Genomic DNA, 17,043 nt, shown 5'->3' on the forward strand with positions numbered 1-17,043 from the left:
CTTACGTCACACATAAGACATTCATAGAGGATAGGTGACAGTGATATAGATATCTATGTGGGGAAGCTTGATATACAGGCAGCCTCGAGCAAGTTCAAGTATTAAATTTCGAGCTCGTAACGAATACCACACGTAGGGACGCTTTACATAGCCCGGTGGAATGTTATGGTGAGATAATACGTCACAGGCTATTGTTGTGGGTATGGATTGTACACCAATGTTATGGTTCTGTTTATCTACCAGTGTTGTGGATCCGGGTTGGGTTCTCCGACTAGCGTTGTAGTATTGAATCCCTCGGCGATGTTGTGCGGGATCTGTCTTTAGGTCGGATCTTCAGTCCTCGTTCTTGATTTTCTTCCAAGGCTCCCGTATATAACTTAACGACTTCTTAAATTATATATTCGTTCATTATCTCTTGACTAACATTAGATGTATACAATCTCTTCCTGAAGCTCTGTTATCTCAAACCTCTAAAATCAAAATCCAACTTTCTTAAACCGTTTTTTAACCTTTCCTATTAACAACTATAAACGCTCCCTTTTTATATCATTTTCTCTTTAGTAACGTGTGCAGGCAATGTGCGATTCCAAGCCATGTGTGGAGGACCACACATGGCTTGGAACTCATGGATTGTGACGCATTCATACGTCACAACATTCATCCCATCCATGTATGGGTGATGACGTATCTGCACACGTCACAATAATGTAAAAATATCTTTTCGCACTCATCAGAATCCATGGCCGCACCATATGAAGTTTTCCTACGTAGACACATACGTCACTTCCTTGTTTATTTATGTTACTTCTATTTATGTTTATGTATGACGTACGTATCCGCGCAAGTTGTCTGGTAACTGCAACACTGGCCATGATGTCCAGCTTCCGTACATTACTTGTTGGTATAGTTTAACTGCTGATAACTGAAACCTTCTAATATGTTCCATAAAAGCTTTTTGATATAATTCATGAAAGTTCAATGATATATGTGCTGAAAATCTCCACAATATATCCACCGGCCCAGGTCGTTTGGCCTCAAACGACAAAATTATACCCACCTTTTTAAAACCAAAAGAACCCCTACCTAAATCAAAACCAGAATTGATACTAAAACGCCAGGTATCAGCTACCAACGATAAATGCAATCAGTACACAATAACGAATACAACATTCTTTTTCTAGTGAACTCAACCGTAAAGCAATAAAACATAATGTCATCTTCATCAACGATATCCCCGCTAAAAATATACATATTTATAACAAGTACGATTCCAAATCTTAGACATTATAAACCGAACCTAAAACAATCCGGAGATACTATCATGGACTCTTTCATGGAATTTTTTCGTTAAGCAACAAATTATAATTATCTAAGTGCAAAAATATTAACTGTACTTCAATCCATTACTTAAGAATATTAAACATATGTACACAAAAAGAATGAAGCAAAAAAAATAATCAAATACAACTTCCTAAAACATTTTTTGATTGTCTTTAAAGTACCAAAATTACAACATGTCAATTTCCCACTGTTCTAACTATCAGCAGTTACCCTAACCGATAGCAGATGATTCTGAACAGCTATTTGCGGCTTGGAGCCGATGAACATAGACATGCAGGCCGCCATATATTTATGGAAGGAAGTCATAAATTGACAAGGAAAGTCATTACGATGCATCAGCCAAAAGTAAGGGGAAATTCCTCTTGACAAAACTCAATCAGTGCCATTCAAACAGCCGATTCTCAAAACTTATCGTTAACTGCTGTGCCTATGGTCTTTCGAACCACCCACATCAACTAATTTTCGAATTGTTCTAAGTCCTTCCCGCAAATCAGGGGATATGTACGACGGCCGATGCATCATCCTGTATATAAACGGTCAAGACGTACTGATTGTTTGGAAAAAAACATAGCGCACAAATCCCTGCTGTCTACGACCATTCAGTTAAGATACCAAATCTACCGAATAATACATAACATACTTATTGTATTACTCAATGAGCAACCCTTTCTAAGAAAAACAATCCACTGAATGGCCATTTCAGCATACCTAACAAATAGCTGTATCGTGACATTTCTTATTTCCGTATAATCCCCCATATCACGCAATACCGGAATACACTATAACAACATCTATAAAATTGGTTCTGGCCGACGAAATACGTACCATACACTACTGGTATGTTCTTAAAAACATTTGACCCTATCGAATACCCACTTGTATAGAAATTCAACCTGGAGGCCAGCCCTATACATATTAAAACGTATTTCTAAAGAGGATTAATCCATTCCTCAAGCTTCAAATCTCTGCCCTATTTCAGGACTACCCCTTGAGCTTTCCTCGCTCTTTTTAACTGGGGCTCTTCAAATTCACTATAATTACGTATTCCTTAATAAACTATAAACTCGTAATTATACCCTCATTTAGACCAATCCGGTAAGCTTCACCTTTGAGCGCTCAATCTGACCTTTGCACAAATAACATATTCTATTCTTACTCACAATACACATAGTATTTCTTAAAAACACATAAACACCACAGTAATTTGTTAGGTATATCTACGAGCAAATATCTAACAGGAAGAAGCTCGCCCTTTATCAGTGTACTACACACTGGTACGATCAGTAACGCTGTCAATCATACAGTCAGGGGTGCGTGGGATTCGACATCGCTGGATAGCAGCGCTGCGCGTTGATTCTAAAAGCAATCCATAAAGGTAGTTTTAAGATGACGTAGCCAACTGACGCATGCGTATTTGGCACCATAATGACTTCGCTTACGAAATCCACAGCGCGGTGAAAACATTTTGAAAATCGGGTTGATAATTAAGATTTTTACGCTATCATTGCATCTCCCGAGATTTTTAGTACGTTCTGCAATAAATATATTTTATAAATCACATGTTTTATATGTTCCTGCTGGTTCCTGTGAATAAAATATGCAGTTTTAAGTACATGAAGTGTTAATGAAGCCGGGATGACATTCCGATGAATGCGGAATTATGCGGAATTAGGGTAAAATGCTGCCAAAATCTTACAAGAATACAATATATTCACCTGAAATATGGCCGATCATCATTTCGACCGATTTTTTTCTAGAAATGGTGATCATATAGGTAAATAGTTGGTGTTAAACAGAAATTAATTAGAAACTACATGGACACTGTTTGTTTACTAATATGAAAACAGAATTCCAGAAAAATATATCCTTAGAATACATCAATCACGGACAACCAACTCCACAGTTTTTATCAATAATGTTGTATGAAACATTGTCGTTCTTTCCAATTTCACATGATGTCATTGAATGTTTTGTTGGTGTACTAAACAAATATAAGTTATCTCGAAAATTTAAACAGAAATATACCGAAAATTGTCTTGATGCAATACATGTACACAACATGGAAATATTAGATTAAAAATATGACAGAGAAGTTACCTTCATTATACCTTTAATAGATGAAAATTACTTCTTGGACCATGAAATACTTTATTGTGTAATTTGTACATGAGTTTTGATATTATTCTATAGTCTGGCTCATTTTATCCATGTCTGACGAGGTGAATACCTCACACCCAAAAATCCGAACAATAGGCTAACAATAGGCTCATCAATTAGCCCTGCGCCAACAGTTTGATTGACAGCGTTACTGATCTTGTGTACAGAGATATAGGGCGAGCTTCCCCCGTTAGATAATTGCTCGTAGGGTATATACATGCAGTGGGCGCTTTCGACTATCGTTACACTGATAACCAAGTGGCTTGCCTAGCTAGACCTAATAAATCATTCTTTCGTGAAATACCATTTAGCAACTATAACAAACTAGAAAATATTTACGTAGTGCATATTTATATCTAGATACAATAACCCAGCACACAAGCAACTTAAAGACGCTGAGCATTATTCTATAAAAGCAATCAAACACGCAGACATATATAGCTCTCTTCAAATGCCATTAATTCGGCAATAATATCAGTGGCTGCGGAAATGTTTCCTCTTGGCCCTTTAAGGCCTTGCCCTCCATCTCATCAACTAACATTGACGCTTCGAACTTAGCAAAATACGCCTAAATTTGTATGCGCTCGGTGGCCAACTTTTTAAGCTGCTCCCTTTCCGAGACATCACCCGGTTTTTTTTCCAAAGGTTTCCATGAGCTAATGAGCTTTGGTAGCTTCAATATCTATTAGGTTCTTGTATCTGGTCCTCAGACCTTTTTTGTGGGAATATGACATACTTGAAGTTTTTTACACAGACCAAGTGCACCATGTGCGTTCTAAATTCTATTATTGACCTTTTTTCTGTCCATTTCAGACTCTGCTGTTTTTTTAAACTTGTAGCATGGCTCCCGAGTTTCGGCACCAAATTGTTGCGAATAAACTCAATCAGAAAATGAAACCATAAGTGACTACTTCTCTTATGTCGAATTTATTAGAACAGTCTTCATTCTCATGTCATTTTTGTTCCATCTATTTTGTTTTCACAGGAAGTTTCAAATAAGTTGGAACTATAACCCTAATTTTAGGAAAAAATGAAACTTGCACACCAGAAAAGATGGCAGCACCTTACAGTCACATAAAGTGACTAGAAATGAAAAAAATCGCTTTCGCGACACCAGAGACCTATCTATGTTGAAAAAGGTGTATATGATGCTTAGGAGGGTTGAAATTCAATAGGCCTCAGTAATAGGGATAATAGGCTTTCAGATCAAAGGTCGAAGGGTCGAGCTCGTAAAAAAATGAAAATAACAATAATTTACAGTTGAATTAGTCGCGCACACTCCTAATTCAACTGTAAATTATTGTTATTTTCATTTTTTACTCACTCGCCCCTTCAACCTTTAACCTGAAAGCCTATTATCCCTATTACTCTTAAAAAAATCACGTAAAGGAATAACATTTAAATTGACAGATTATTCAATATAAAAGTGTAAGCTGTTATAGAATAGATATATAGATATATTTACAACATTATTTCAATATTCATATTTGTGTGAGTTAGATTTTTAAACATTAAAAGTGTTAGTAAAGTGTGATTGAAATAATACATGATATAAATCATTGAACTTCATTGAAAATCAATTTAGTAAAAAAATATGTATAATAAATGGAATCAGAACAACCACAAACTATAAATATTACAAATAACACTGGTGTTATAAATATATACTACAAGAAGTGTTCTAAATGTGAATTAGATAAATTAGCTTTAACAGAATTTAGTAAGCGTAAGATTAGCAAAGATGGTTTTCAATATTGCTGTAAAACTTGTATTAAACTATATACCAAACAATATCGAGAAGATAATAGAGAAGCTTATAATGATTATATGACAGAATATATGAGAGAAAGATATCAAACAGATCTTAATTTTAGATTAAAACAATGTTTAAGATCTAGATTAACACAATTATTCAACAAAGAAACGCATTCAGAAATACTATCTAATTTATTGGGTTGTTCAGATGAATTTTTCATATCATGGATAATATATCAATTCGATGATAAAATGAATATAGATAATTATGGTGAATACTTTCACATTGATCATGTGTTGCCGATTTCTAAATTTAACATGAATGATGAATACAATAGAAAACTTATTTGGAATTGGAAGAATTTAAGACCTTTAGAAAAGAAAGAAAATATAATTAAATCTAATAAACTAGATTTACAGTTATATTTAGATCAACTGGATAAAGCAAAGACATTTGTTGAATTATGGAATTCAACACATAATGAAAAATACGTTGAAGCTTAAACGCTTAGAAAACCGGTTACTCTCGATCTATGTCAAACCGCCTATATGTAATTGTATTAGGTTGTTTACAAAAACATCTGCGCCGTATTTCATATTCAGTTGAATGGGGTGCACCTCATTTGAATATTGATCGAATGTGCTATTTCAGTTGAAAAGGATTAATCAATTACATCAAAAAGGAACATCTGTTACAATCCAGGCAAACATGCAGAAGTAATTAGTTTGGTCGAACGTGCGCCACGTCGGCAGTTAGGAATCAACTTTCACATACATAGTACGTATTGGATATTCTCTCTCAAAACACAGTTTACAGTTCTAAATCTAAATGTAAGTACATATATTATGGAGTAGGGAAACCTTTAAACATATTTAAGTACAGTAATTCATTTTCACGACATCTTTTAGATTAAAATGGAATACAGAGATCAACCAGAAATTCCAAGCCAACCAACGGATGAGGAACCAGAAACGACGGATAGTGAAACACAGGAATCAATAGAAATGGAGGATAAAACTCTCGTAATTGACGAACAAACTTCACAAAAATTACAAGAACATTTGGAATATCATCAAGAAATGGTGAAAATTCTGAGTGATGTAATACATAATAAACAATTACCGCGCGAACTACAATTACCAAAATTACCAGCAACGCGACTTAATTTGCTGTTGGGACTCAAAGAATCGGAAACTAAGAAAATGAGTGGAGATATCAGTGCCGGTTTTGAAAGAAAACAGAGAAGAGTAGGTAGATTAATAAAATATGAAAAATTCAAAATATTAGGATTAGCATTTAGTGAAGTAGTTAGATATTTACCAGAAATTGAAGAAATGATTGGAAACAATCCAGTAATTAAAGAATTCTGGAAAAAATTATAAATCATAACACTGAAGGTCTTTGTAATATAGATAACAATAAATGTAATCTCGTTTGTATATATCTGTTTTAATATTGTATTGTTTACTGTTAACTAAGTATTGCGCAATAACCGGTCCGATTGAACCGCTTTTCTATTGTTCTCCATTGTTCTATTATTGATCGTTGTTAATGGCGGCGGTTGTTCTGTATTGATTGTTTACTGTTAACTAAGTATTGCGCAATAACCGGTCCGATTGAACCGCTTTTCTATTGTTCTCCATTGTTCTATTATTGATCGTTGTTGACGGAAACAGCTGCTCAATATTGATTGGTTACAGTTCTATGTTTGAATGTTGTAGTTTACAGAATAAAAATATAACTGTGTATTGCGCAATAACCGGTCCGATTGAACAGCTTTTCTATTGTTCTCCATTGTTCTATTATTGATCGCTAAAATTTGTATAATAAATATATGTGTTTATGAAATAGTAATTCCACCAGTCGTTTCTTTGAATTAGTTTCAGTTTGAGGATTTATTATCGAGGAACCGAAATGACTTATCTGGACAGTTATAATTACTGCTCCTAATAGATAGACAATAGTAGTGAGATATTAAATCGTAATTTAAATAAAATATAATAAAAAAACAATAACTTCAAGTAGCTAGTGAATTCTATTATATTTTTAATATTTTCTTTTCAAAAAGAGAATACTTTATATTTTAATAGATTCAAATAGAAATTCTTTAAATTCAAAAAGCTAGTATCAGTAGTCAATACTAGAATTCTTTAACTTTAACTATCTAGTATCATTTGAAGAATACTTATAATATTTTTCTTATTAAATTTCTCTAATATAAATGTTAAAGAAATCTAATAAGAATAGTATTGATATTGAAAAAACATTAGATGATTTAGGTATTAGTGATAATAAGGATATTCCAACCAAAATTGAAAATAATATTCAAGTTAATTGTAATATAGATTATGAATACTATTTATATTGTAAACACCATCTTGAATTATTAATTGCTGGCGGAAAATCTACGGATTTCTTGGAAAAAATAATAACTTTTCAAGAATTAGATGCTATGAAACCGGATAAAGTAATAAAATATTTTAAGATTTATGAAGAAGCAAGATTAGCCCGAATAAATGATTCTATTTCAGATGGTATTGTCAAATGTTACTCTAAGTTATGTAACCAGTTAATACCAATTGATGATGAAAATAAATTATATAGTGATTTGAAAAATGACTATTTAGTTATGACTGAATTACAAAAATGGGTTGGTTATGCTTCATTTCAATTAGGATCGGTTATGACATTAATTTCTACTGGTGTCATTACATTTTCGAATATCAAGCCTATGGAATATAAATCAGGTAAAAACGAAACAGATGTACTACAACCAAAAGTCAAAACAGAAAATGAATCAGAACAAAAATTAACTAAAATAAATGAGTGATGGAGTTAAGAAAAAGGCTAGATCCGAGAAACAAATTAAATGGGCAAGAGAATTAGGTAAAAGATCTTCAGAATTAAAAAAAGCTAAGAAAAAGAAATTAACTGATATAAATGAATCACAGACTTTATCTGATATTGATTCAAATAATAATCCATCTGATTTTTCTAATAGTGGAAGAAATAATCACTTATATATTTCAATTGGGTTAATCACAATTATTATATTCTCTGGTGTAATATATAAATATAAGTATGAATCTGATGATAAAGATGATTCCAATCATAATAAACCTATCATACCAGAAAATAAATCAAATCATAAAGCCATTGAAACTAAATCTAGATTATTATTAATGGATTAAAAGAAGATGAAAAAAGAACAATATTTAAGAGATTTATATTACAACCCAGAAAGTGTCATATTCTAACGTTTCAGAATTATGGAATAAAATTAAATCTGATAAGGAAAATGGTGCCGTACGGCACCCACACGGTAATATAAAATATAGTGAACTAAGATTATGGTTACAAAATCAACCAACATATCAAATTCACAAGAAAATGGATAAAACTTATTTAACAAGAAAAGTTATGGTTTCATAAATCGATCAACAATGGCAAGCAGATTTAATTGACATGAAGAACTTAGAAGAATACAACAAAGGATATTTCTGGATATTTAATGTTATAGACATATTCAGTAGATACGCATGGTCAATTCCAATCAAAAATAAAACTGGTATAGAAGTAACAAATGCTTTTAAATCTATATTTAAAGAAGCTATTCCAGATAAGATACAATTTGATGAAGGTAAAGAATTTTATAACAAACATTTCAAAAAACTATTATCTGATAACGATGTAGATTATTTTTCAACACACTCAGATAAAAAAGCATCTATTATAGAAAGATTTAATAAAACATTGAAAACTAGAATGTGGAAATATTTTACTGCTAATGAAACATATAAATATATCGATGTATTAGATGATTTAGTGAAAGGTTATAATAATTCTAAACATAGTTCTATAAATATGAAACCTATACAAGCTAGAAAAGAAGATAGTTCAGAAATAGTTTGGAATAATTTATATGGAGCATTTGTTACACATGATTTCGGTGAACCTAAATTTAAAATAGGACAACACGTTAGAATATCTAAATATAGAAAAACATTTTATAAAGGTTATACCCCAAATTTTACGGAAGAAATATTTAAAATTAAAAAGATAATATTAACTAAACCTTTTGTTTATAAATTAGAAGATTTAAAAGATGAAGAAATATTAGGTTATTTCTATGAACAAGAATTATCACTTGTACCAAATCCAGATGAAATAGAATACAAAATAGAAAAAGTATTGAAAACAAAAACTCTTAAAGGAAAAAAGTAATCTTTGGTGAAATATAAAGGATACGATGATAAATTTAATGAATGGATTTTATCTAGTAAAATTAAAAGAATAAATGAATAAAGATTTATTTATATTTGAACGGCACAATATGTTAGTTACTGGTGTAACAAACTGTGGAAAACACATTTCATATTAGATTTGTTAGAAACTATTTATAAAAATCATTTTGATAATATAATACTATTTTGTCCTACTTATGAAATGAATAAAACATATAATAGAGATATAGTTAAGATGAAAAAGTTTATTATATTAGATCCTAAAACAGTAAAAGAAAATTTAGATAATTGTATAAAAATAGCAATTGATACTTATAAAGGATCAAATACATTATTCATTGTAGATGATTGCGCAAATTTACATGATTCAAAAGTTAGAGAAAGTGAGTTATGTAATCTAGCTTTCTCTGGAAGACATTTCGGGATAACAACATGGGTTTTAAATCAAAAATATAATTCAATTGTAAAAGACTTTAGGGAGAATATAAGATTTCTAGTTTTATTCTACAACAAAGATAAAAAATCTATGCAACAATCATTGGAAGAAAATCAAATTATACCAACTGAATTACATGATGAATATATGAATAAATTAAAGAATAATAATGGTTCAAAACTATTACTGAGATTACAATTTCCATATGAATACAAATTTATAAAATAACTATTTATAATTTGGAATATTATAGAAACTAATTTATATATCTATATACTAGACGTACGAGTAAGAAAGTAAGATTCTTACCAAGAAAGTAAGATTCTTAGATTCTTACGTACGTCTAGTATATAGATATATAAATTATTAAATGAATTATATAAAAATGAATAAATTATATGTTTTCTCTTAATAATAATAAAAATAGATTATATTATAACAATTTCTATAATTAGATTAATAATTTTATGTTTTTAATTTTTATGAAAACTATTATATATATATATCTATGTACTAGACGTACGAGTAAGAAAGTAAGATTTCTTGGATTCTTGGATTCTTGGATTCTTACTCGTACGTCTAGTATATAGTTATATAAATTAGCTTCATAATAATCATTCTAATTTTGTTTCTAATATATTTATAAAATCATCTCTGTTTATATCTAATTCACCAAAAGTCTTAGGTAGATTTATTAATTTTAATTGATCCATCTTAACATAATTATTAGTAGGTAAATTAGCTTTTTCTCTTAATTTTTCTAAGTATTCATCAAAATCATCATAATCAAAATAAAAATGATGTCCAAAATTATTTATCAGATAACTTAAATCTATTTTTCTAAAATATAATAATTCATATATTTGTTTAGGATTATCATCTGCATAAGCTAATGATTTATCAAATGACAACTTATAGAATATATAATATTGGTTAGTTTTAGGATTAAAATATTTGATATATTTATTTGGGTTATTTAACAATGGTATCATACTCACCATTTTATAAATATTAATTAGATGTAACTTTGATTTATAACGAGTATTTTCATCAACAGGTTCAATTTTCTTATTACAATATTGGCACATTTTATTTCTTTCTATTTCTTCTAATTTCTTTTCATGTTCTTCTAACTTCCTTTCATTTTCGATATGCGCTTGAGATTTTTTATGTTTAGAAAAATTACTTTTAGAAATATCTAAATCACAAATGTTACAATGTTTTTTAGAATCATCAATTGTTTCATTATCATTAGTTTCAATTGTATCAACATTATCTGTTATATTATCTATGGTATCATTTGTTTCAATTGTATTAACATTATCTATGATATTATCTATTATATTATTATCAGATATATTATTATCATTATTATTCTTTTCTTTTTCTATATGTTTATTTGATTTCTTACGTGATGCCCAATTTTTATATGATATATATTTCTTACATACATCACAATATTTTCCATTTGTCTTTTTGGTTTTGATATCAGGTTCAATCTTATCATTATTAGATGTAGAAGGTATTACATTATTAGATGTAGAAGGTATTACATTATTAGATGTAGAAGGTATTACATTATTAGATGTAGAAGGTATTGCATTATTAGATGTAGTAGGTATTACATTATTAGATGTAGTAGGTATTACATTATTATCAATTACATTACTTAAATTATCAACAACACCACCTTTATTATTATCGATTTCTATTAGTTTAGTTTTATAAATTTTGAAAATAGGATCAAATATCAAAGCTAGAAATCTAAAAAGTGATAACATCAATGGTAAACTTGGTTTGTTTAAATGATCATTCCAACTAATTCCACATCCTGTTGTTGCGCAATAAACAGCAAAATTTAATTGGTTCTGCCAATACTTCATATTAGATTTTAATAACCATTGTTTTGCCTCATTTAAATTTTTAAAATTAATTGTATACACATGAAATATATTTTCCATCTTTACATGAAAATTATTACTTTCAGTAACATAAATATATAAATCAATTAATGAATTTAAAACTTCATTTCTATATGTAATATCTTTATTAAAATCTATTGCAGGAATATTATATTTAATTGATTTATTATATTGGAAAGCTTTTGGAAAACTATCTGCCATTTATATAACTAAAAAATTAATAATTTATTAATTCTTTTAACAATTTATCCTGTTCTTCAACTGTTATATGGCCATTTAAACTTATTATATAATCTAGTGTTTTCCTTAATTTATTAATTTCTTTTATATTAGTTTTAATTTTTTCTTTATTTCTTTTTATATTCAATTTTGAACTTTACACCAATTGATATAGCTAAAGGTGTTACTGGACTGAATATTGCTAGAAATGTTATTACAGAACTAATTGTAACCGAACCACTTATAATCAAATAATATATAATTTTACTTTTTAAATATTTTTTCTTTTTAACTTTTAAATCATTTTCAAATTCTTATATTTGTTTTTCTAAATATATTTTTAATTTAGTTTTATTTATATCATGAGGAATAATATCAATATTATCTTCCATTTATTTAGAAAAAAATTACTAATTAGTAAACTTATAAGCAACAAATGTAACTATAACTGTTCCACCTAAAATCCAAATGATTTCATATTTCTGTTGTTCTTTACTTGGGGTATAATAATCTGGTAATGTAGGTTTATGTAGATATTTTTCTTTATTTGTTACTGCGTTATATAAACTCATTGCATCATCAACTGATTGAAAATCTCTGTGTGAAATCTGCTGATCATATAATTCTTTGTTAATATAATCCATATAGTTTTGTCTCTTTTCTCTATATTCTTCTGCAGCTTTATTGTATTTCTCTAATGCTAAGTTATGTCTTTTTTGTTCTGTTAATGAACCATTTTTATCAATATGCTTAAATAAATAACCGCCACCAGTAAATGCTAAAGCGTTAACAATTGCCGATCCTATAATAGTTATAACTGCAGAAGCCATTTATTTAGTAAAATAATTATGTATTTATATGGAAGGAATATATTTTTGTTTTTCCAAATAAAGTAACTGCTAACGTTAATTTTAAAATATCATTTATATCAAATCTATCAACATTAACACTTCCCATTTTGAATACTTTTTTTGATACCATTGAATAACCAACAGTTCCAACTGATAGTAATGCTCCATTATATAATCCAGTTATTATCACTCATTTATTTATCAAAAAAATTACTATCTTCAAAATATTTAGTAAACTTATTTATGATTAATTCAACATTTATTTCATTACTAGTTTCATTTGTATATATTTCAATTATTATTTTTTTAATATCATCGATGATAAAATCTTCATCTAATTCATAAAATCTTCTCTAATTAAAAAAGATTCTCTAATTAAATTAGTAATCTTTTCTACATTTAAAGTTTCTTTATCTATTGTTTTTTCATACTCAAATGTTGTTTCATTAGAAAATGCAATATTTTTAATATGTGTAATTACATCATTAATGTTAAATTTCATTTCTTTCTCATGTTTAAAATCAAACCCAAAACATAAGCTCGCTCCAACAGTTATATTCATTTATATAATGAAAAAATTACTCTTTATATCTTATAACTAATTCATATATCACAGGAAAGTTATTCAAATCAATTAAATATCCATTATGATTTCTTATTTCTAATTTAAAATTATTAAATTTAGGAATGCAAGGTTTAAAATCACATTCTGTTAAATTATAATTTATTTGAGTTCCAAATCGTTTAACATTTTTAGCGGTAAAATATTTAGTTTACTAGTACTACAAATTGTTTCTTTAGTTGCTTTTTGTAGGCTCGATTAAATTGCAATAAATATAAAAGTGTGTAAAAGGTATTATATTTGAGCTGCCTTCTGCGTTTCCAGTAACTGTAAGAGGTTTAATTCCTAACATTTTAGCCAGTGGTTTGTTTACCATAAATTTATGTTGTTCATTAGATATCTTTCAAATACAGAAGTGCCCCCGATTTTCAACCGAGCTCTTCTATTAATTTCCTGCGCTAATGATTCTAAATCATATAATCCTGGTTTTAAAAATATATGAAACCATTTATCTTTATTTCTCATATAAATCATAAACCCTCTATGTTCAAAAGTTTTATCCGATATATTATAAAAAGAATTACATAAACTTATATTAACTAATTTTAAATCAACACAATTCTTGAATTCTCTATCTAATTGTACTAGTAAATTATGTGATTTATAATTTGTAAGTCTTCTAGAATCAACAAATATTCTGTATTCTTTTAATTCCACCATTTATTTTACATATTTTATTCGAAATCTATTTCATGGTGCCCTTTTTCATTCTTACCTTTGTATACGAAATAGAAATCACCAGAACATAATTCTTCTAGATCTTCACTTGATAATCTATGAAATCTATCTGGTAAATATGTTCTGAATTTATGTGTATTTCCTTTTAATCCTTCATATTCTAAGTGTATAACTAATTTATCTCCATATTTGTTAGTTACTGTATCAATATTTGTAATTAGATATTTCTTATGGATTATTGATTCTTTAAACTTCTTAAATTTATAATCTACTGATTTGACATTTGAAGTATCTTTTATTCTATCTAGAAATGATTTGTTGTTCTCACTGTGTGTTTGTTTACTCTCCATTTATGATACATATTTTTATTAAAATTTGATTAACACGTTAGAATTCTTTTCATTATCTCGTTCTCTTTTGTTTCTTCTCTTTTAAATTTTAAGTATTCATCTAAATTACATCCATAAGCAACTGTATGAATTCCATCATCCAGGATATAGCTTTTATCATCAAATGGGTTTAGACTTATCTTTTCAATTTCTTCAATAAACATTTCATGATCTTCAGATCTTAAACATCTCATCTTATGTTTTTTAACTTCTTTTTTGAATATACAATTGATGTAATCTTTGAAATGAATATTCTTTTCTACTACACTTTTGGTTATTCCTTTTAACTTTTTAGCTTCACGTTCTTTAGTTTTATATGAATACATTTTAGATCTAATACCTATGAACTCTATCATTTCTTCACCACCTAATTCATCCTTAAACTTCCCTGGAACTTTTTTATTATCATTGCTAAACAATTCATGATGTTTAGGATAATTACTGAAATCAAAATGATGTTTTAATGTTTTTAAATCATCAGTTATGTTATCAGTTTTTATCTTTAATATATAAGAATCTGTATCAAAATATAATATTTCTATATGTTTTTTCTCCAAAATGAGGTTGTAATACATTATAATAGAATTCATACATTAGTAAAAATAATTAGTAATTTGATAATGCTAAAACTGAAGCGCCAACATAGATTGGTTTATTAAATTTCATTGATGTTCTTCTCATCTTAACTGCAGCTAAATTTTCATAAGATATTCTGTTACCTATAAATTTAGGATATGTTTGTAAATGCCTTATCCTTTTGCCATTACTTACTAACTCAATATCATTTCTATTTCTAATATTTTCACAAGTCTTACCATAGAATGCATTATTCATTCACTTGAAGAAATCTTTCTCGAAATCAGTTTTAGCTTCAGTTCTCTGTTTGGTGTTAAAATCTATATATTTTTCTAACCACTTAGATTGACTGAATGAAATATATCTATGTACTTTTTTTAGAATCATTCCTTGACTCAAATAAAACTTTAACATTCTATAATGTACTACATAATTATATTTATCTTCTTGAGTTACCATTAACTTTTCTGTATGAATATGATTTTCGGTAAGCTAGATTTCTAGATTTAAATCTTTTATCTTCAGGATATTCTAAATCTACAACAAAGAAGTAACCAGTATCTGAATCATCTGCAATATCTAGAATTCTTTTCTTCCAATCAAATTTATCATTATTTTCATTCTGTAAAACTTCAGTTAATTCAAATACTCCATAAGGTTGTGGTTCCATCATTGCCCAACCATACAAATTATTTGCATCTATATATAATAACTTATATCCAGGGTTATCATTTACATCGAAATATCTATCACCTAATACACCTGAAACTCCTCCTCTTATAGATTTTTCAAATAATAATAATTGATCTATATTTGTTAACAAATCCATTTTTATATCTGTAAATTTTAATCCACAATCCCATGTTAATCCTGGTGATGAATAACAATGACAAGGATCAATGTTAAAATATTTTAGGTTTACATCTCTAAACCTTTAGAATATATCGGTTAATAATAATACATCTGATTTTAGATATAAATCTACTAATTTTCCATGATTTTCTATTTTGAAATGATTCCAAATATTCAATGTTCTATTATATACTTCATTTTTAACATATTCATTTTTTAATTCATCATAGAATTGTTCTTTTAATAATTCAGTTATATTAAAATCATTATGTGATTTATAAAATGAATATGGAATTGCTCCTTTATATCTCATTAATTGAAAATCATCATTATTTGGATAGTGTTGTTTTAATATTTTTAATTCATCATCAACTAATTATTTTGATAAGTTATCTAATGAACTATTTAAAAATCTATATGAATCTATAAATCTTAGGCAACCAAATTGGAATGATATATAATTCTCAGATGTTTTAGCTAACATTCTAAATTTATAAGTTGGTATTTTATCTTTTGATCTATTTGAATTTAATCTTTCTATTTCATTATTAATTTCTTCTATTTTATGGCATAACTGTTTGATAAATAAATGTGCATCGTATCCTGATAGATTATAAAATATAACTGGTACAAAGTTAATTTTCTTAGCTTGTAAGTTACAATTCTCATGTGCAGCGCCTCTAAACTTTCCGTTCAAATGATCATGGTCTCTTACTTTTTTATCTCTAAAATTAAATATCTTTTCACAATAACAACATTTATCTGCAAACTCAAATGCTTCTTTATCTTCTTCTGTCATTATAATTTCTATATTTTTATATAACTTTTCATTAAATTTTATTTCATATTCAATTAATAAGTCACAAAAATGATTGATAACATTTTCATTTCTATAATCATAATATTCACTTTCAATTAGTTTGGATAATCAGATTTAATATATAACCCGAAAGCAGCAGCTGATTGATGAATCTTTTTAATTGTATTTGTTATCGGTGGT

General features: G+C 28.1%; 2 protein-coding genes across 2 annotated transcripts in view; both read left to right on the forward strand.

Annotated features, from left to right (window-relative positions):
- Nucleotides 1-17,043, forward strand: part of LOC141898436 (delta-1-pyrroline-5-carboxylate synthase-like) — a 377,354-nt gene that overhangs the window by 190,737 nt on the left and 169,574 nt on the right. The gene's annotated exons all lie outside the window — the stretch shown is intronic.
- The window catches only part of LOC141900822 (uncharacterized), a 28,315-nt gene continuing 17,221 nt past the window's right edge, over nucleotides 5,950-17,043 (forward strand). Inside the window, exons 1-2 of the mRNA XM_074787872.1 lie at nucleotides 5,950-6,084; nucleotides 6,163-6,501. Of these exons, the coding sequence (XP_074643973.1) occupies nucleotides 6,169-6,501 (333 nt within the window). The 5' untranslated portion in view covers nucleotides 5,950-6,084; nucleotides 6,163-6,168. The remainder of the gene's footprint in view (nucleotides 6,085-6,162; nucleotides 6,502-17,043) is intronic.

This window comes from Tubulanus polymorphus, chromosome 2 (genome assembly GCF_964204645.1).
Source record: "Tubulanus polymorphus chromosome 2, tnTubPoly1.2, whole genome shotgun sequence".
NCBI classification, from domain to species: Eukaryota; Metazoa; Nemertea; class Palaeonemertea; order Tubulaniformes; family Tubulanidae; genus Tubulanus; species Tubulanus polymorphus.